This window comes from Pimephales promelas, chromosome 16, assembly GCF_988280905.1.
Source record: "Pimephales promelas chromosome 16, fPimPro1.hap1.1, whole genome shotgun sequence".
In the NCBI taxonomy this organism is placed as follows: domain Eukaryota; kingdom Metazoa; phylum Chordata; class Actinopteri; order Cypriniformes; family Leuciscidae; genus Pimephales; species Pimephales promelas.
In genome coordinates, this window is record NC_142784.1 from 27167483 (window position 1) to 27190140 (window position 22658).

The 22658-nt window shown below is 38.2% G+C and overlaps 1 protein-coding gene across 2 annotated transcripts in view; it reads left to right on the forward strand.

Annotated features, from left to right (window-relative positions):
- numbl (NUMB like endocytic adaptor protein) overlaps nt 1-22658 on the forward strand; it is a 52512-nt gene that overhangs the window by 3670 nt on the left and 26184 nt on the right. The window contains exon 1 of one of the 2 annotated variants that reach the window (XM_039670897.2): nt 18100-18436. The exons of the other annotated variant lie outside the window; for it this stretch is intronic. Within the exon in view, the coding sequence (XP_039526831.2) occupies nt 18396-18436 (41 nt within the window). The 5' untranslated portion in view covers nt 18100-18395. Of the gene's footprint in view, nt 1-18099; nt 18437-22658 lie in introns of those variants that run through there. 2 annotated transcript variants of the gene reach the window in all.

Consider the following 22658-nt stretch of genomic DNA (forward strand, 5'->3'; position numbering starts at 1 on the left):
CTGTGTTTTCCATTATGTCATAAGTCTTAGACAATCAAATTTGTGAAAACGGATTTAAATGTTGTCATTTCATTCCATTAAAGCAGCAGTGTGTGTTATATATATTTTTTTTGCACCATTTATGGCACCACATGGAACAAAAAGAATGTTTCCATAACATACTTAAAAAAAACAGAGACATAGTATCCAATACAACTTTTTTTTTTTAGAAATGTGTCAAAAGAAAACGCACGGTCACCTTTAGTTTTAAGATGTGAACGAGGGACTGAGGAAATTGATTTGATTGAACATTGGAGTTTTTGTTTTGCAAAGCAGCATAAATAATGACAAAATACAAATAAGAAATTACAAATTACAATGCACTAGATTAAAGGGTTAGTTCACCCAAAAATGAAAATTAAGTCATTAATTACTCACCCCAATGCTGTACCAACCCCGTAAGACCTTCGTTCGTCTTCTTCGGAACACAAATGAAGATATTTTTGATTAAATTTGAGAGGTGGATCACTGCTACATAGGCTGGGATCGAAACTTGACGGCCTAGAAAGTCAATGAAGTAAATGTTTAAATATTCCATGTGACAACAGTGGCTCAAGTATAAGTATTGTGCAAAAAATCAAACAAAAATAACACCAAAAAGTATTTGTAGGTGTTTGTAACGCTTGTAATGGCTGATCAAAATCATAAACATTTGTTGGTCAAAGAGCTTAAAATCCATTGGCCTTTTGTAGAGGGAACAAGGTGATACTAACTTTTCTAGGCCTACATCATCACTGCAGCACTTCATAGTAGGCTATTTTATAGCCTTTGCTATACAACAAGGGATGGTTTATATCTATTGTTATGATTATGTTAGGGATGGCTTGATACCACAATTTTGGCTTCGATACGATACCAGAACCTAATACCTCGGTATCGATACTAAATCGATACCACAGTCGGAAAAAAGTCTAAATTTAAGTGAATTGAAACAATTTTATTAAACACTGCTTGAAACTCTCAACTACCATATGTGCAAAGAAAAGTATCCAAAAAAAATAATAAAAAATATCAAAATTTTAAAAAAATAAACAAATTATGTGTAGGTAAAATTTTGATTTGGGGAAAAAAAACACTGATATTATACAATTAAAATAGGTTAATATCTATAATAATAGATTAACATAATAGAATAATGAAATGACGTAAACCATTTGCTGTCACGCATCAACAGAGAATTATCAACATTTATTGCATTTATTCATCTTGGTTTGGTTACTGTTTGTGTTTGGGTTCATATTATGCATATAATGCATTGCAAAAAGTAATGTTATGATGCTAAACATTTATTAGGATATTACATTTTTAGGTCATTTTATTACTGATTGATCTAGATTAATCAATGCTATATTGTTAGCCCAGGTTCCTTAGTGAATGTTGACAAAATTAATTGTGGGCTAATATTATTAATATTTATATTACTACCATCTCTCTCTCTCTCTCTCTCTCTATGGGTCGCCACAGCGACAGTAATGCCATTCATTTTACTATCACTTTTATGCTTTATTAATTCAAATTAAATGAATATATTTGTTTGAAACTGCAAAAATGATGAGATCATAAGACGGTAACTTAACTGAATTGGTTCTAGCGTGTCATGCAAGAAGATTTGAGCTTTCGTGTTTACCGTATCATATTTAATTGATAAGCTCTTATGTATGTGCGCTGTTCAGTGTTCAATAAAAGTCTAAATTAAATCAGTTGAATGATGAACTCACCAGTTGATCTCTTGAACAAGTCACGATGAGCAACTGACGAGCGCTTGCATTCCATGGCAACACATTATTGAAAGCAAAGTTTGCAGAGCGGTGCATTGAGGTCTGGTTCTACACTATTCTCATTAATTTAGTAGGCAAAGTAGTGCCTTATTTCACTCATACTGCTCTCTCTATTTATTAATTTCGGGCGTGTAGAAATCCGAATGAGCTTCATTTCCACCGTGTTCCTTCGTTTGCCGGTTTCGCGTGACTCGCGTCAGTTTCGGTAGCGCACTGCCGCCTAGTGGAGAACTTCGGAACAGCAGCTCATCAAATACCGAATTTAACAAAATGATGATATTGTACCGTTTGAAATTTATTATATACCGGTATTTTTATAGTATACCGCGCATCCCTAGAATATGTGTATTTTTTTTTTTACCGCTTAGATAACCAGTTAGCACTGCTAAACAAATAAGTTATCTTGCTTAAATGTTTAATTTGAATTAAATCTCTAATTTTGGTGAGTAAATAAATATATTTTGTTTGAATGCCATAGTCATTAATAGATTCTCATAGATGTCTAAGCTTATTGAGCTGGAATAGTATTTTAGTATCGAAAAAAAAAATACACACAAGATCACAGCAAAATACATCATGCAGCTCGATTGCCAAGATAGTTAGACTTTCCACAAATACTCGTCTGAAAGGTTAAAAGCATCACATGACTGTGACTGGGGTAAAGTAGGCGGGGTTTGTGCCGCTCCAGCCCTGTGTAATTGCTCTGTGACTCATGCCTAATGCTAACAGAGAAATGATGGAGGGTGTGGAAGCTTTTACATCTTTCCCTATCCTGACATTCCCCTGTTTCCAATCCTCTCCTTTGCAAACATCTGCCAGAAGTCTTCAGCTGGTGAACAGATGTTGCATATCCTCTCATCTGTAACCGAGGATCCCGCTGGAATTAGGTGGAGGATGAAGAGTCGGAGGAAACAAACAAATACCCAGTCTCAATTTGACTGTGTATTATAGGCCAAATATGGAAATAAAGATGAGAATGGTGCTTCATGGATCAGGGATGCTTAAAGTAATGCTGGGCTTGACGAATTGCATCAGAGACCCTCCCTTTGATGAAATCTGACTCAAGTGGCCATGATGTCGTCTGACCACATTTTTTTTTCTTTTTGACTGATAATATTATCCTTTCATGTGTCACCTATACCATTTCCATGCTCAAACAGTTGACCTAAAGTGGAAGGAAGGAGTTTATGGAAAGTTTTATATGTAAACACAGAACAATGTGAACAATGTAAACTGTATGAAGTCTAGAATGTCCAAAAATTCTATAGAACATCTACATTACAAAATTAAAAAAGAGAAAAATGCCATTTGACATGCAACTGAAACATGGCACAATCAGAGAAGGTTGGATCTGTCTATCCCGTTTTCTGTTTACCCTCCTGCCCTCGATCAATATGTCTTTTGCGGAGCCCATCACATCTATTATTGCAGCATTTGCTCACTATGGTGTAGTGGTTTCACTCACTTTCAGTTTTTCTTCAGTTTGAGTGAGGCTAGAAAATAAACGTATTCAATTCCACAAAGAAAAATAGCTTTTGCTGTTTTATAACAATTTAATCATTTACCCCCATTATCCATCACTCCATCTTGAGTTTGACAATAGATCTGATAACATGAACCAGGAAACCTGTGCTTTCTTTGTTTCCAGGCCATACCTGGCCATAAACCACAGCCAATGTTAGCCTGCTGGCTAAAAAAGCAAGAAGCACATTTCACAAGCTCTTTTTCAATATGCATTATGAAGTCAAGTGTTCTAGCTTACACTGGTTTGAGCTGTTTTCTTTTCAGCAGGGTATTCAGAATTTACAAACTCATTTGCTTTGCATGCTGCACAACGAAACACACCACACCCATGCATTGGAAAAGACAGATGACAGAAAACTGAGCCAGTTCTTCACTGATGATAATGGCAAGTCTAGCCAAGATGACTGGGAATAATTTAAGTTGGAAAGTATATGTGTCGCACGTTGAACAACTTTGTCTGTATGTCTCTAAGAGTTGATGATGTTGACCTTTACCAGATCTTTCATATGTTTAGAAAAAATAATTAGTCTTTACATGGCCTCTGAATAGGATTTCTTTAAGCATTCGTTAGCCTGTATGCTAGCAGTTTACTTTTTTTTGTGTAGGTGCCATGGTGAGGGCAAATGAACAATTTTATTATTATGTAGTCTTAACTTTTTATTTTTTAGTGTGTTTGTGCCAAGCGTGGTACACAAGTCCTGAAAAGTGAAGCCAAAGTGTCTCGATTGCCCCCAGGTGGTTTGTCAAAGTAAAATAAACCCCGCCCTCTCTATGTAATTTAATGGGACGTGAGACAAACTAAACAATTAAGGGCCCTTTCACACCTACCTTGTTTCACACCTACCTTGAACTTTCTGACTTTTCAGCTTTACAGAAAGTGTATTTCAGTTAGTTATTTATGTATTAATTTAGGGCATAACATATCGCCGGCGTTGAGTCGTCTCTTCACAGGCGTTTAGTCATCTCATCGCAGGTGTTGGGCCATCTTAAAGGATTAGTTCACTTTTGAAAAAACTTTTGCTGATAATTTACTCACCCCCATGTCATCCAAGATGTCCATGTCTTTCTTTCCTCAGTCGAAAAGAAATTAAGGTTTTTGATGAAAACATTCCAGGATTTTTCTCCTTATAATGGACTTCAATGGGAACCAGGTCCAACCGAGGTCCAAACGACAGTTAATAACAGTTTCAGATGCAGCTTCAAATGTCTTTAAACGACACCAGACGATGAATAAGGGTCTTATCATGCGAAACGATCGGTTATTTCAATGCTTATTCCAAAAATGTAACTTTTCTAAGGACAAATGCTAGCCTTGTAATATATTGTGAGGCGCGTTTGCAACGTCACGTAATACGTAATTACGTTCAAAAGGTCACGGGCGACGTAGCCGGAAGTACAGAATCAAAATCGTCCGACATCGTTGTTTTACCTTTTAATTCCTTTTTTGTAAACGGCGTTTGAGTTAGTTTTCACGTTCAACCTATGCGTTCAACTTGTAAACACTCTGACTCTGTACTTCTGGCTACGTCGCCCGTGACCTTTTGAACGTAATTACGTATTACGTGACGTTGCAAACGCGCCTCACAGAATGGAGAAAGGCTAGCATTTGTCCTTAGAAAAGTTACATTTTTGGAATAAGCTTTGAAATAACCGATCGTTTCGCATGATAAGACCCTTATTCATCATCTGGTGTCGTTTAAAGACATTTGAAGCTGCATCTGAAACTGTTATAAACTGTCGTTTGGACCTCGGTTGGACCTGGTTCCCATGGAAGTCCATTATAAGGAGAAAAATCCTGGAATGTTTTCATCAAAAACCTTAATTTCTTTTCGACTGAGGAAAGAAAGACATGGACATCTTGGATGACATGGGGGTGAGTAAATTATCAGCAAAAGTTTTTTCAAAAGTGAACTAATCCTTTAAGTCTCCGTGAGAGGCTGGATACAAACTGGAGCTGACGAACACTATTTACCTCGGGACAGGCGTCCCGAGATAACAGCAGAAAAGCATGAACCATTGGACCATATATGAATATTTCAATGATTCAAATTTTCTTTTTGATGGAATACAAGACATTTTTACTTGTTGCGTTGTGTGCGTTTTGAGCTTCTTTTTTAGTACCAAGTGAAGGTTCTTGAGTACCGTTCAGTTGAGAGTCTCAAAGAAAAACAGACAGACCTCAACTTCAGAGTCTAAAATATAAATATTCTTAATAGGGTCTTTTTTTCCAGTTTGTTCATATCATTGGTGTACCTCAAGCTCAAGTCCTGATTAGCAATCCACAGTGCAAAGTCAGACTTCACTTGCAAATATATCCACTGTGAAACGGTGCCTGCAGGCTGTCATTGCAGAAAGCTGGAAACATGATGTAGTGTAATAAGAGCTCTACTGGAACTCTTTGAAAAATATAGTGAATATTCATGTCCATGGTTCTCTGCCGTTTCGTCTTCCCGCTCTGTGTATTGCCACTTTAGCTTCCATTATAGGATTCTTATAAACCATAAGAGGACCTCTGCGGACTTTACATGGTTAAGTGAGACGTGTCTTATCAATAGAGCAAAGACTTTCCTGAAAATACACGGCCTAACATAGAGGTTTACGAGCAGGCTGGATAGATGCTGGGATCAATAGTTTCTCTTTGTAAATGTTTTAACAGCTTTTAATGCTAAAATAAAATAATCATTTAGGTAATACAGTGACATGCATTATGGATTTAAGGCAGATGGTCTTAGAAGGGGGGCAATGCATAGCATATGTGTTCTCTCTCATGGTAGTGTTTTGTGAATTTTTTGTTTTATTTTAGAATTCAGATTGTGTCAGAGTCTGTCTGACTAGTGGTCAACCAACAGAGGTTTCTCAATGTCCAATGAAGATAGTATACCACCAACAATGATGAGCCAAAACATTATGACCAGTCACAGGCAAAGCGATTAAGTTCATATTGTTGATCATCACCTAACTAGGCCACATATTAAGATTAGGGTCGTTAAGATGGTAAGAAAAGATCAGTTCTTGTAATCAACATGTTGGATGCAAGAGAAATGGGCAAGAATAAAGATCTGAGTGACTTTGACAAGGGCCAAATTGATATGGCAAGGCGACTGGGTCAGAGTATCTCTGAAACAGCGAGGCTTGTGGGTTGCTTCTGGTCAGTAGTGGTGAGAATCTACCAACAGTGATCCCAGGGAAAACAAACCACAAACCGGCAACAGGGTGTTGGATGGCTCAAGGCTCATCGATGCACGAAGGGAACGAAGGCTATCCCAACTCATCCGAGCCAAAAGAAGATCTACTGTGGTACAAGTCTCACAAAATTTTAATGATGGTTATGGGAGAAATGTATCGCAACACAGTGTATTGCACTCTTTGTATGGGGCTACATAGCTGCAGACTAATCAGAGTGCATGACGATCCCAGTCCACCATCGAAAGCTCCAATAATGGGAATGTGCGCTTTGGTACTGAACTGGAAGTGGAAGAAGGTTGTCTGGTCCGATAAGTCCCGTTTTCTTTTACATCACTTGGACGACTATGTACAAGTGTGCCGTTTACCTGGGGAAGTGATGGCACCAGAATGCACTGAAGGGCGACGACAAGCCTGTGAAAGGAGTGTAATGCATTGGGCAATGTTCAGCAGCAACTCTGGGTCCTGCCAATCTTGTGGGCGTAATTTTGACACATGCCACCCACATAAACATTGTTGCAGACTGGTCTGCAACAATGTTTATGTGGGTGGCATGTGTCAAATTTACGTGACAAATTTCATGACAATGGTGTTTCCTGGTGGAAGTGGACCTTTCAGCAGGATAAAACACAGTGCACACATTGTACAGCAGTGGTTTTCAACTCCAGTCCTTGCAACCCACTGCTCTGGATATTGTGTATGTCTCCCTTATTTAACACACCTGATTCAGATCCTCAGCTCGTTAGGATATATCCTTAGACTGGAGTTGAGAACCACTGTTGTGCAGGAATGGTTTGAGGAACATGAAGAAGACTTTAAGGCAGGGGTTCTCAAACTCGTTTAGCTCCAACCCTGATCAAACACACCTACCTTTGAGTTTCTAGTGATCCTGAAGACCTTGATTAGCTTGCTCAGGTGTGTTTGATCAGGGTTGGAGCTAAACTCTACAGGACAGTGGCCCCCCAGGACCAAGTTTGAGAACCCCTGCTTTAAGGGTTGCTCTGGCCTCCAAATCCCCCAGATCTCAATCCAATCTGTGGGATGTGCTTGACCAACAAGTTCAATCCACTCCGGCTTCATCTCGTAACCTACATATGCTGCTAATGTCTTGGTGCCAAATACAGATACCACAGGACACTTTCGTGGGTCTTGTAGAGTCCATGTCTCGGCGGGTCGACACTGCATAACAGTATATTTGGCAGGTGGTCAAAATGTTTTGGCTCATCTGTGTTTATTGATGCCAATCATATTGACTGATATTTAATTGTCCATTAACCTATTGTTTTGTTTAGATAACATACGTTTGCCGTCATTTAACACTGATGTAAAAATGATCTATAAAAACACTAAAAATAATTTGTGTTAAATGTATTTTTTTGTAATGTAAGTCTCTTTGTGCACCAAGGCTGCATTTATTTGATCACTTTGATCAAAACTATAGTAAAAGCAGTAATATCAAAGTATAATTACAATTATTTTTTAATACATTTTGAAATGTAATTTATTCCTGTGATGATGAAGCTGAATTTTGAGCTGCCATTACTCCAGTCTCCAGTGTCACATGATCCTTTAAAGAACTGTACATTTACATAATGCTCAAAAAAGTGTACTGTCCATTTGACGAGGCTGTTTTGAAAAAATCTAGCCAGACTGACCACCCTTCCCAGACAGCAAACTGACGTGGAAACGACGTCTCTCATGACATTGAAACAACGTTGATTTGCTCATCGAATTAACGTTGAACCAACGTCAGACGCGGCATTCTTCAAAGCTAAATGAAATCGAAAATTGGTTTGCTTTCATAACGTTGAAACAACGCGTTGATTTCAAGTTGATTTTCCGTTAGTTTTGAAAGAATGACGCGTCTGACGTTGGTTCAACGTTAATTCGATGAGCAAAACAATGTCAGATCAACGTTGTTTCGATGTCATATTTCCACGTTGATTCAATGTCAGTTTGCTATCTGGGTTGTTATTCAGGCATTTGGACACTGTTGCAAATGCAGATAATCTCAAAATGATTTATTGATTTGTCACTATCTACCTCTACTTTAGAGTCTGAATGCTTTGGGGTCCAGAGCCATTTAATGTAAAGCACTGGATCCATTTGTAAACCATGTTGGAAGCACTTAATCATCCCGCAGTGAGAATCAGCAGATCACTTAGAAATGAGCCATGACGTAAGGGTCCTAAGATTTGGACACTGTGTGGACACCCTCCCCCAAACTCACTGAAACCCCCTAACTCCTCCCTCATACAGCTGGCTGTGTTTGGTCAGGGAGCGGAGCGGGACGGGGGGAGGGGGTCAGTGGAAGCACAGCTGGTCTGACCTCCCTGCAACCAGCTGCCGTAACAAAGGACCCCTGTCAGGCTTCTAGAAAGGTGGTCCGTCTACCCATCTTTTTTTTTCCCTGTCCCATTTCTCTTCTGCCACTCTCCCTCCCCCACTCCGACTCCATTGTATCCCTGTAGATCTGTCCCAGCTGTTAGGATCTTTTTATGTTCCTTTCTTTTGGTGTGACCTCCCTTACACTGAATTAACCCCGCTTCCATATACATTCACTACTCGTACGCATACACGCTTTTGCAAAACTGTGAGCACAACTTTTAAGGGTTCGACAGAATGTTGACCCGAAACCTTTTTTGAAAGAAGTCTCTTATTCTCACCAAGGCTGGATTTGATCAAAAATACGGTAAAAACTGTAATATTGTGAAATATTTTCACAATTTAAAAGATTTGAATACTTTAAAATGTCACTTATGCCCTGTGATGACAAAGCTGAATTTTCTGCAGTGTTACTCCAGTCTTCAGTGTCACATCATGCTTCATCAATCGTTCTAATACATGGATTTGCTGTTTAAGAAAAAAATTCTTATCACTGTCAGTGTTAAAAACAGTTGGGCTCCTCAATATGAACCAAGCAGCACAATTTATTAACAGCATTTATCTGAAATAGAAATATTGAATGTCTTTACTGCCACTGTTTAATGCAATATTTATATAGGATTCAAAAAATCACTTTTTTAAGGCTGACAGAACGAATGCTGAAGATGAAGCTTTTTGGCCAGAAGTACCTTGAGGGTGGGCCTTGTGTCGGCTTGATGCCACCCAGTACCCGTCCCATTCCCTTTTGTTCCAAGTTGCGCGTGCCTAGCAATTCACAGCAATTGTGTTGGTGCCGGGGAGGCCGGGCTGTGTCCCTTTGTAGTCCAGCCATTGTTCCTGGCACACGCTAGTGTTTGACAGACGCACGTGCTGACAAAGGCCGCACAGCATACCTCTGCTAATTATTTGCTGGGGCCCGCGGAAAGATGAGACGCGGTGACCATCTGTGATCCGTGCTTTTAAGCTCTGTATGCACACCCGTCCGGCCTCTTCAAATCCTTGCCATTGTTGAGCCTCACCCTTTATGTGTTCTTCAGTTTTTTTTTTTTTTTTTTTTTTTTTGGTCTTTTAGGTAAAATTTTCAAAAACCTAGATCTAGAAGAATCCAGACTGAATTTGTTGGATATTTTGAAGATGACATTTGTCTCCTCTTGAAATATTGAACTTCTGATATTGAAATCCTGGCCAATAATCTCATAATGTCATGCTATGCTGTTAAATTGGTAATTAGTGATTTTTGAAGATTAATTTTAAGGGTGTGTTCACACTTGGTTAGATTAAAACGAACCCTGGTGTGATTTCTCTGTTAGTGGCGTGCGGTTCATTTGAATAAGTGTGAATGCTGCCATCCAAACACTGGTATGCACCAAACAAGTGGACCAAGATTGCTGAAAAGATGGGTCTTGGTCTGCTCCCAAACAGACTCGAATGAAACATTAACGCAACACAGACCAAAGACATGTAAAAGAACCATAAACGGGATATGATCTCACAAGATGCAACCCTAAGAATAACAAAATGCTACACATTTTATAAGCTCTTCATGAGTTCTGAGCTGGTCAAAATACTATTATATGTAGGCTACGCACATACATCAAGCGCATTTATCCCAGCACACAGCATTGTTTTGGATGTTTGGTAAGTTTCGGCACAAAATATACGTGATAAATTCCAACCAATCAGTTTGTGAACATATCCCAATGCTTTTAAGTTCGGTATCTTTATGTTTGGTGTTAAAATGCCCATGTGAATCCTAAGCAAACCAGGACTACATTTTTCTTCTTCTTTTCTTTGGTCCGAATCAACCGAACCGAACTAAGTGTGAACACATCCAAAGTGAGTGTTTGGTTATGGAAATCTAAGGTAATCTAAATGTAAAATTGAGGAAATGAGCGTGTGCAATTCAAGTGTTTACGTGCTTAGTTATTCCTATTGATTGGATTATTTGATTTGAATATCGGATCGAATGAGGTGTTTACATAAAGGCTTTTCATTTGGATTGATTGATTGAGCCATCAACGGATTATTTGGGTGCATGTAAACGTAGCTAATATGTAACTATATAACTAAATTCTCATCAAATTGTAATAGTTAAAATAAAGATAATGTGATGGTGCAGTGGATAAGACACATGCCTTTGGTGTGAGCGACCTGGGTTCGAATCCACTGTGAGACACCAATGTGTCCCTGAGCAAGACACTTAACCCCTAGTTGCTCCAGAGGTGTGCAACCTCTGACATAGTAATTGTACGCTTTGGATAAAAGCGTCAGCTAAATTAATAAATGTAAATGCAATTCTATATATATATATTCCTCTGCTCTAAAATAAATCATGACCATATTCATGATTGTTATCAAGTGGGGAAAGTTTTCAGGAAGCATCTCAGCCTTGGTTGAATGAGTTTTTGTTAAGTCAGAGGCCCCCTTTCTTTCGCAAGGCTTTGTTTCCTAACAACCAGACAAAACATTAATGGAAAGGTGCGCTTCCGTGGCTTAAATGACTTTCACTGACTGGTTTAGAGGTGGAGATAACAGTCGTTTCATTCTAGCATGGAGTGCTAACTTCATTCTGTCTGCTTTGCGCTTCTTGCCTTTTAGTTTGAATCAATACACTGTATCTGCCTAGCGAAGGTCATCCAATGCACTGGGTGAAGTGTCCAGACTATAGCCAAGGCTCTACTAAAGCACAATCAATGTAGTCCACAAATAACAGCCGTCTGTAATTCTGGAGTATTGAAGGACATCGAAGGTTTTCAAACAGGTATTTCGGGAATATTTTCAATTTAAAGTGGATTATTTTGAGATAATGTTTTGTAGCATGGCCTTATAGCATAATGGTTTCTACTTCTCTTCCTTTAATAAAACTCTTGGTTGCGTAACACAACAGGGTCAGACAAGTGTTTTTATTTCTAAAATAGAACGGCAGTAGCCTCACGTTGTTCCAAACCCGTAAGACTTTTGTTCATCTTCAGAACACAAATGAAGATCTTTTTGATGAAATCTGAGAGCTTTCTGTCCCGTCATTGACAGCTACGCAACTACCACTTTGATGCTTCATAAAGATTGTAAAATCCATATGAATTGAGTGGTTTAGTCCAAAATTGTCTGAAGAGGCATGATTGCTTTATATGATAAACAGATTGAATTTAGGTTTTTATTGACATATAATTTAGACTTTTACTCACATATTGGCTAATAACTGTTATGGTTCCGATATATTATGCATCCCTAAAATTCTATATGTCAACTGTTGTCATTTAATGGCATGGATAGGGACCAGTGTCATCTGTGATGATAGGTTCATCATTAGCATTTTTTTATTAGTTCCACTCATGCAGTGACGTTCGCCCCATGACCACAAGCAGCTGTCCCACACCATTAGCATAACAAAGTTGTCCACTTCTGCTCCCTGTGTTGGATGCCACTAGGTGTCAAGAAGGAACCATGTGGCATGTCCCAGCCCTGCTGTGGGCCATCTGTGGGCCTGTTCTCCGAGTCCTTTCCACTTATTTTTCCTGACTCACTCTTAACAGTGTGGTGGAAACCTCCATTAAACATGCTTGAGTCATCACGCCATTCTGCTGCAGTCTAATAATTGTGGGTAATACATTTAAAAACAGTTTTTGTGTTTATCCAATATATGAACTTGGACGTGGTTGGAGGTCCTGCCATGTTGACATTTGTCATTGTCAGTCACTGGCCTTTTTCGTGCTTTCCCACCGTGGTCTATTTATTTTCTGTCTTGGGTGTAATGTGAACTGTGCACCCAGTGGCATTTAATTACGTTTTTCAGGGAAACGTAGACTTTGTGGGGGAGAATTGAGTTAGCATGTCAGTGAGCACTGTTGACATTAACTCTGACCTATCGATAGATTTATACATAAGTCAGGTTAATCGTGTGGTATTTAGCCATTTTGAAATTGTCGGTTTATTTAAACATGCCTGCTTGGATATTTAACAAAAGTGCTAGCTCTCTATGCTGTTTTGCTCCAATACAAAAAGTAAGAAAATCTGGTAACACTACATTTTAAGGGTACGTAGTGTTACAAGTACTCACTAGTAGTAATAACAGTAAATTATGCATAATTACAGTAACAAGCCCTTACCGTAACTCTAAGTACATGTAGTTAATTAAAGTGTAAAGTGTAAATTAAAGTGTAACTGGTGTGTAACTATTACTTATTAAACGTAATGATCCGCTACTCCTCTGAAATTAAGTTTCTGTTTCACTGACATCACTTTGGCCACAATGGACTATTGAATAATGTTAACAAATTAAATAACTATTTTAGTAAATTTGCATTTACATTGGCTCCATTCTTTTTATAATTTCGACTTTTTATGATCCAATCAATTACCAATGGAAGTTGTGCCATACTTTTTTTTTTTCTCTTGTTAAATATCCTGTTTCACTTTGAAATATGTCACATTATGTAAGTAAATTGGGTTAAAAAATTATAATTAATATTGATTTTGAAATTATCATATAATGCCATTTTCATACAAGTTAATTTGATTATTTAGGGTCTAAATGAAAAGTTTGCAATATACTTTAATTAAAAATTCTCATTAGTTTCGTAAGGAAACACTAATTTTTCGGACTCGCTCAGTGCAGGTCTGTGTTGAAACGCTGCTGTCAATCAACAATTGTGGGAGGGGTGTCTCATTTGCTATTAAATTCATATTGGTTTTATGCTGTATCAGCCAATGAAAACCAGTGTATGCTATTTTTCAAAAACACTCCCAGTCATTTGGCAAAGAGATTCTTTGTATAAATATTAGCATTAGGTATGTTAAACTTTCTCCTGACACTTATGCGTAGTTAAACTGTGAATTTTCCCCACCATGTGCCAGGAAGTAGTGTCAAGACAACAATTAGTCAAAATGTGTTTGCAGTAGCACATCATTTCCATGCTTCATTTCTCCCATAGCCTCTTCCTTCCATCAAGCTTTGGTACTCACCCCATACAACCCTTGTAGGAGTGGTTGCCATGGGAGCTGGTTGCCATGCAGTCGAAGGAGGTGGTGATTGGGGGGTGTTGATGTAGATTGGAGTGAGGTATGACGAACAGTGAGGATTCTTAGCGTGACGGACCTCTGGGTGTGATTGCTCTCTGGGTCTCTTGTCAGATCAAACAGCGGCCGCAATCATGCCTGTAGTGAAAATTAGAACGAGGAAGTTAAATAGGCAGAGAGAGAAAGAGGAGAGGGCAGGGAGAAACCATGCACATTAGGGGGAGTGAGTTGTTACTAAGATTTAATAATCGAATGCAGTGGAGTTAGAGAGAACAAACAAGGAAGTGGCATCGCTACTGGTCTCTGTGCCTCTTTGGGCCTCGCTGGAGGCTCTCGTCTGCTTGATATCAGTGCTTCTGCGTCAGATGGGTTGCTTTTTCATCCCTTGAGGCTTTGAGAACAAGCAGACTGGGCCTGTGTGTTCACATGAGCCTGGGGCTCCCCTCCATGGTGATGGGACTGAATGCAGGGCAGCTGAGGGAAGTCATAGCCCCGCCCTCTGTTGGGACTTTTGGAAGTAAAATGCTCTTTTAGATGCACTAATTTACTTAAATTTTTTATTCTATCATTTACTTACCCTTCTTTCTTTCTATATCCAATGTTTCTAAAGAGACAAGATCAGTTAACCAATTTAATTTAGGCTTTTATTCAAATACAGGGCTTGATGTTAACTTTTTTTTTGCTTACCAGCCTCTGTGGCTAGCGGTTTTCCAAAGTTACCGGCCACTCAGCATTTTCACTGGCCGCAATTTTGACATCGATAGATACCAAGGGGAAAACATACCATATAGATATTTTTTATATTACCTCATTATTTGGCAACAGGAAAATTATGCTTCTGTCACTTTAAGACCTGACGCACGGATCCATTATACTGTTACACATGCATTTTCTGTCTCAACTGTTTATGTTTACTTAAACATAACTTACTGTGTTTATGTTCCTTGCCAAGACCGGTATTTTGACATTATTTTGTGTTTGTATTTGACTGTTTAAACGCAATAAGCAGCTAAAAAGAGCTCAATTTAGTACATTGGGTGTAAGCACAAAATGTGCGGGAATGAGTAAAATTATGCGCAATACGCGCAAAATTCAAGCCTTGTAACACCAACAATATTCATCTGGAGTAAATTAAATGAGTGAGTGAGAGGAGGCGGGTTTGTGTGTCAACTCGCTGTCCGTGAGATGAGAAAGTGAGCAAGCGGAGCAGGTATCGTGCATCTACTCTGTGGAAAATGACTTGAGTATTGGAAACATTTCAGATATTTCAGGATCGATATATACGGAGAAATGGCAGGTTGTTGGGTGTTTACATATAAACGTTGTTCAGCACATATACGTAATTATGCGAATGGAAGGTCAAACATATTTGCTTGACATGAGAGAATCTATAAAGCCCAGAAGCCATCAGAAGATATGGTTTAAACTGCTCGATTCATGTGGATTACTTTAAGAATTAAAAAAAAAAATCTTTTTAAAGCATTAAATGTTTGGGTGAATAGACGGTCAGTGGAGGGACAGAAGTCTGAAGAAGAAGTCTTAAAAAATCTTATTTTGAAGATGATTGCGTGAACTAACCCTTTAATGTTCAATGTAATCTTGGCTAAGTTTATAGTTTGTCACATTTTATTATTAGAAATGTGTATAGTATTTTTTATTCATCCAAAGTATTACATTTGAAAAAAGTTTACACATACAGATTTTTTTCCTCTTTGGAATAGTGTGAGGTGATAATTTCTGTACAATATATGACCAGGAATGTGTTAAATTAAATAGGATCAGTTTTGATTGTAAAAATAGATTGTAATATTGCAGTATTGTAAGAAATAAAATTGCAATTCATTGATGACGACATTCTCAAATAAAATTACAAATTACAATGAATTAATTTACTCTTAACTGAGCGATTGTTTAATGTGGATCTCTTGTGTCGTGGTATATGCAGCTGTACAGATTAGTTTACATCATGTATCCTCCTCTGACGGCTCAGTAAAGATACACAGGCATTTGTCATGTTGCTGTTCAGTGCAGGCAGAGGGCAATGTGCCACTGAATCATTGTGACTCTGTCACTATCTAGTATGCGGCTCATACAGTCAAACTACATAAATCTGACCCTGCTTTCACTGACCCTCTAGAGAGAGGAGGACACATTGATTGACTCTTTTTTAACAGACTGGCAACGGAAAGCATGTTTGCCGAGAGGCCTGTTTATATTCATATGATGTCCTCCTATATAGCATAATTATAATTTCAACAGACATCTAATAGCATAGGAATGTGTATTTATGCGTCAGTCCATCTAAATTGGAGAGTTTCCTAACCCAAAGTGGTTGTAGAATGAAGTGCTGTGAAATTTTAAATTAATTACGAATTGTTTTAGAAGCAACCAAAATACTTTTCCAAGACTTTGTATGTGATTTTTTCTTTCGAGCTCAAGACCCCTCTTTTTATTGCCTCTGGGTAAAACAGCTACAAAATGCTAGACATGATTAGTCTGGTTAAATGTCCATGTGAATACATTGATCCAGTCCTGCTGGTGGAGCCTCATTTGGGTCATGAGAATTTAGGACAAGTTCAATCAACAGAGCGTGATCAATTCAGCACTAGAGGGAAGCTCCACCAGTCGGACCGGCGAAGAGACTCCCGGTGCAGCGACGTGATGATTTTATACAGTCATCACAAGACGGCTGAAGTTGAAGGAACAGTTATGCTGCCTTCAAGTCCTGTGAATTTGTAAGTCCTAATTATGTGCGTTCAAGTGACTTTGGATATATTGAGCCATTTCATAATTATTATCACATGTACAACAAAATGTAGGGTAAACAAATTCAAAATACTTTCTCCTATCCCAGTTTAATGAGCAGAGACAATAATAAGTAAGGTTGGAAAGTAAACACTATTGTGCTTTTAAAATGTTGCTTGAGCATCATGGCAAGATTGGCTCAACCAATGGTGTGAGTTTGAGGCGGGACTTATTTTATAGTTTCAAGATAGTTTTTAATCATTATGCCACTATTTCAAACTGGAGTCTGAGGAGGACTAATTATTTGATTGTTTAATCATGATCATGGTCACCTGAAGACCTGCAGCGTGCTTTCTTTATTAAGAATAAGTGAAACTGTCGCATAAACGAAGTCGAACAGCCGAAACGTTTGTGAACTTTATCTCCTGTCTATAGTAAAAGATTTTTTGAGTGCAGACCTTGCATTTTTTGGACTAACTATAAACCCAAACGATGTGTCAGTTTTTGGAAAACCTGTTTGAAAATAATTTTGGTTTTTACCAATAACATTGGAGAAATTACGTATTGCACCTTTAAGCATGGTCTACATTTTACTTCACAATTCTTCCGCTGGAGGCACAGAAAATCCAGTAGTAGTTGCGATATTGTGGTGCCTTTGCAAATAATAAATAGATAAATATGGAACATAGGCTATTTATCCGTATAAAAATTGGGGGTTTATGAGGGAACTGCAGGGAGTTTGTGAGTTTAAAAAGCTTTACAAAAAATTAAATTTATTTAAAAAATAAAACTTACTAAAAAGGGGTTAAATATTGTTTTAGCCAAAAGATGAATGTGTTTTTAAATCATTATTATTATTAACCCAAAATCTTCAAGTAAATATTTTTGTTCAAAGTGGTTCCTCAAAAATAACAAAAAGTAAAAAAGAAAAGTATTTTACTATAAATGTTAAGAAAAATGTAACAAAACAATAAAAAGCAATATAAATAATACAACTAAAAAGGCAGTATGTCTTTTTCAATTTTGAAAGGCATTTTGTTACGCAAGTATACTTGAGCAGTATCCAGTGCACTGAGGTCATTCTTCATAACTAAAGCATTAATAGGCTTATAGGAAGCATGCTATGTGCACGTACTGTGTGCTCTGTCCTCAATAGTCTATCAGAATAACAAAACTGTCTTTTTTTCATTAGCTATTCTATGAGTAGAAACGATGCCAAGGAAAGAGCTGAGTACAGCTTAGGAACACAGCAAGAGTACAAACGCAACGACACAGACAACTGGCACTGCAGATGGGTGACTGAAAGTGTGTCATCACCATCTCCGGTCTAATCACCTCCGCCCGCGCTCCTCCTCTGTTTCTCTCTCCCCTCCCCTCCCTGTCTCTCTATCTTTCGCTCTCCATCCTCCCCTCGCAGTCTATGTTGTGGAAAGACAAAAAGTTGATTTGTTCCTCAGAGGCTGCAGAGGCAAATTCGCATGTCTCCCTGCGTCTGCGCGTGTTTCTGTAGGCGAGGACACATATGGTGATGAGACTGAGCACATGTGTTATTGTCGCCTCCTCCAAGTTAATCTCTGAAGGGGAGGTGTGGTTTCCTCCTTTTCTTGGAGCCCAGTACTGAATATTCAACAGCTTTTTGCCTCAAGCGTCAGTTTTGACTGCGAAACCATCGGTGGTTCGATTTCGATACTTTACCTGGCTTTGGTCTTCTGCTATCTGTCTAAAATGAGTTTCAGCAGTGACATGGATGAGACGGAAGAGGGGAGGTGAGTTTTTTTTTTTTTTTCTATTTACAGATGAAGAATTAGCCTCACGGGAATAGGGTAATGGATGTTTTGCTTTATGCCGTGAAATTTGTGTTTATCTAAACACATAGGCCCTTTTAATTTGTACCAGGCAGTGCATCTTACAGATTAGTAACCAAGCTTATTCTGAAGGCTTGTGTTTGGCTAATACTCTTATACAGGAAGTAACTGCATGAGCCTCCATATGGCTCAGATTAATAGATAAATTGATATACCAACTGAATAGATCAGCTGATACTTATCTGTCTGGTTATTATTCGATTTCTTTGTTGTTGTGGCTCTCTGCCGTTATCAAATGCATTGTAGGCTGGTTGATCAGAAAACAAACTAACGACTGATCATGTCTGATGTTCCTCTCCTGGAAGGGCATCATTACAGAGAACGCAGTGGACTGAGAGGATTCTCATGTCTCTACCTATCAGTTTCTCTTACTGGTGGCCTTAAAGGGACACGGTTACATACATGAAATGCAGAAGGTAAATTAGGTCACTACATTTGTGAATGAGGAATCATGATTTTCACTAAGAAAATTAGCCCAGTAAACGGGTTAAAACATATATAACAAAACTACGAAGACTTGTTTTCAGAGAATTAGAAGACTTTAGATTAGGGTCCAATTATTAACTAACTATTAACTAGGACTTTCCCCCTCAATAAACTCCCAATTACTGCTTATTAATAGTTAGTATGTAGTTGTTAAGTTTAGGTATTGGGTAGGATTAAGGGAAGTAGAATATCATGCAGAATAAGGCACTAATATGTGCTTTGTAAATACCAATAAACTGCCAATATAGTAATATGCATGCTCATAAGCAACTTAATAATGAGAATTGGACCCTAAAATAAAGTGTTACCTATTTTTCATACCCATTAGCGATTTTCTTTGAATTTTGATATGATCTTTTGTTTGTCCTGGAACAACATTCGACACTTAAAGAAAAAAGTAAAAATATATAAAAATGAGTAAAACAAAACATATTTACCTCAGAAGCAAAATGGTTTACGTACATTATTAGGATTTGTTTACAGAGAACATTTTGTGTGGGTTTTTTAATTTAATATTAATTTTTAAGATAATTCTATGAATATTTCTAATGGAGTAAGAAAAATAATCTTATTATATTACAGTTTTCCTTTATTTATTTTTCCCTATGGATTTATGAATTGTAAGGAAGTCCCAAACCCTTCCCTAAGCCTTACCCTATCTGATTGGTTGATGGGAATGTTGCTTCAAAACAAACAACTATATTGACCCAGGAACACATTCCAGTTGCCCACTGAATTTCATTAATTGACAAGTCAACCATCGTGACTAATCCCTAGTCCAAGGTTATTTAGACGATGGATCAGCCGGACTAAAGCTAGATTGAGCTGATAACTGACAATACATGCAGATCTTTGTTTGACAAAAATATATTTTACGAACATTCAAAATGGTCAGCAATGCTTTGGAAAACCGAGGTATTCAATTTTATCTCAAGGTTGAGTTATTCTTCAAGAGCATCACACATGCTTGTCTAGACAAGGTCAAGCTTCAGCTCTTGAAACCTCCTGGATGTCAATCTACCCACTGTATGTTGGATAATCTATGAGAGACTGTGTACTTGGTTGCCATTTTGTTGAAAAAGGAACCTCAGAGCTATTTTCAATGTCCTGCCCTTCACCCAAAATAAACGAAATCAATAATTCAAGTGAAGACTCAAGAAGACCTTTAGCCATTCTTTCCTTGCAGTCTGTCCAGTCTGCACATTCAATAAAAGCTTGTGTGTTTCATTTATTTAGTTTTTTAAATAGCCATAAATCTTTGAAATAACACTAACACTGGGAGAGCCGCGATCGAACTTAGGGGTACTAGTTGGCCGTCGATTTACAAAACACTGAAATATATTTTAAAGTATGTCAGTGAGCCTCCGTCTTGTCTTTAATCTTCTTATTTTAAGTTAAAATATATGGATTATGACCAAAGAACCGTCAATATTTCCAATCAATAGGTGTTTTTGGTTATCCTGTAGAAATTTAGTTGTAAGTCTCCCACACTGCTTGATCACGCCCATCATTTCTCCCCTCGGCTTTTAGATTTTCGGGAAGGAAAACAATTCCACTCCCCCTTCCAAACTTTTAGGAGACCAGGTATTAGATTTGCACAATCCATACGCGCAATGCTTCAGCACGTTTCCCTCGCTCGAAAGCTTGCCAGACCTCCCGCGCCTAGTTACGGTTGCTAAGACACGATCGGCCAGTTGTGGTTTTCGGGCTTAGCAAAGGGTCAATTCATTTATTTAAACTTACACGAGTTACAACTAGGGGTGTGCATTGGCACTGCCCTCACAATTCGATTCGATTACGATTCACCAGGTAACGATTCGATTCAATTCGATTCTCCAATGCATTGCGATGCATCAAAATTCTACTGCACACAAAGACAAATTTTCATCAGCTGGGATGTGTCGACTTCTTGTGTTGTTGTTGAAGCCAACTCAGGATGCGAACGATCAACATGGTTCGTGAATCGTGACGTTAGTTGTATTGCCAACGTGTTTGATTTTAGTGTGGCAGGTTTTACACACCGCGTAAGTCTTATCTAATTTCCCATGTGTCTTTCAAATCTTTATTTTTGTTGTTTTGCTCCCGGAAGTAATTGAAACTTCAAAACTTTATTGTCCAAGGCCAGAAAATAAACAGTGACATAATCGACTATGGCACTTTGCCGCATCGATGCTGAATCGTGCATTTCCCGCATTGCAGAATTGATTATTGTTGACACCACTTTATATTGAAAACAGACACTTTCTTGACAGAGGGATTAGAGGAGGAAGACAAAACAATCACTTCTAGAGAATATTAGGGATGAACTGTTTCAAGCAGGTCACATACATGTAAGGGTTAGATTTTGACGGTTAAATATGGAGATGTAAGTAACTGAGATATATTGCCTCTTTTATCTCTTTTTTTGTCTCTCATGTTTCAAGTTTAGTCTACAAATGCTGTGAGAAGAAACTTGTGAATAATGCCTCTTTCTGTGCTCAAGGTCAGTAGGCCCGGGGAGAGTCTAGGGAGTGCGATAAATGTTTCCAATCAGAAAATATTTACCTCAGGTGGCCATGTGTTGAGGAAGACCAAGGATGACGATGAACCCGAAAGTGTCCTACTACTTCAAAAGGAAATAGGAGGCCTTGTGATAATATCTTATACATTTTGAATGTCTTTGTTCAATGAAAAAATTATTAAATAAGTTTTAATTCAGTATGTGTTACATTTGATTGAATTTTGACCTTGTAATTTTGTCGTTGTTGCATAACTCCATTTCTCCAATCATTTAAGTCCAATTTCCTGTTGGAAGTGAACACAGGCATTTGCTTAGAGCTGAAAACATATCCTAGCGTGATATGATAGCGTGCATGAACATATTCGTACTAGAAAGATTAATCTTTGTCCAATAGTTTAGTGTTGTTCTCTCTTCAGTTTATTTTTTGACTCATACGCATAAGTACTTTGTACTTTATTCCGCATAAACCCCACCCCTGCAAGCTTGCTCAATTTTTGACTGCGATTCCCACATCTCTAAATCTAATCAACAACCGATGCTCTGCCGCTACTTCTTTTTCATTGCAAATCTAAGTAAGATTGCTTTATTGATTGTCTTTTCATATATATATGTTCTACATAGAACATACATATCCATAAAAAATAAACAGCACAGTAACGGAAATATGCCAAATAATAATTATGCCTCTTAAATTGAGCTTGATTTCGGCCTGTGGTGGATTGAGGGAAAATTTGGTTTGGGAAAAGCCTCAGAAGCCCTTGTTGGTTAGGCAGTCTCTGAATTAGCTGTCTCACTGCATTACAGCCCACGGCTGTCTGTCTAACTCTTTAAAGCAACTTGCACACTGACATACATTTTGTAGGAGGATTGTTTTACTAGGACATTGGTTTAGGTTGTGTGCTACCAACATTCATCAGCTTATGCCAGTGAATTCTGATCGAAAACTCCTACGTGATTGAATCGACAGTGTGTACTGCAAACCTGAATGACCCACATATTCACACTGGCTGTGAGTGTGAAATGGTCACTGTGTCACTGTCTTTCAGTACTGATGATATTAGCACAGGCCTGTTCCTCTTGGGATAAACAACCCCTTTTCCCCGTCATCTGCAAACACGATTACTTGCGTCTGCTGGA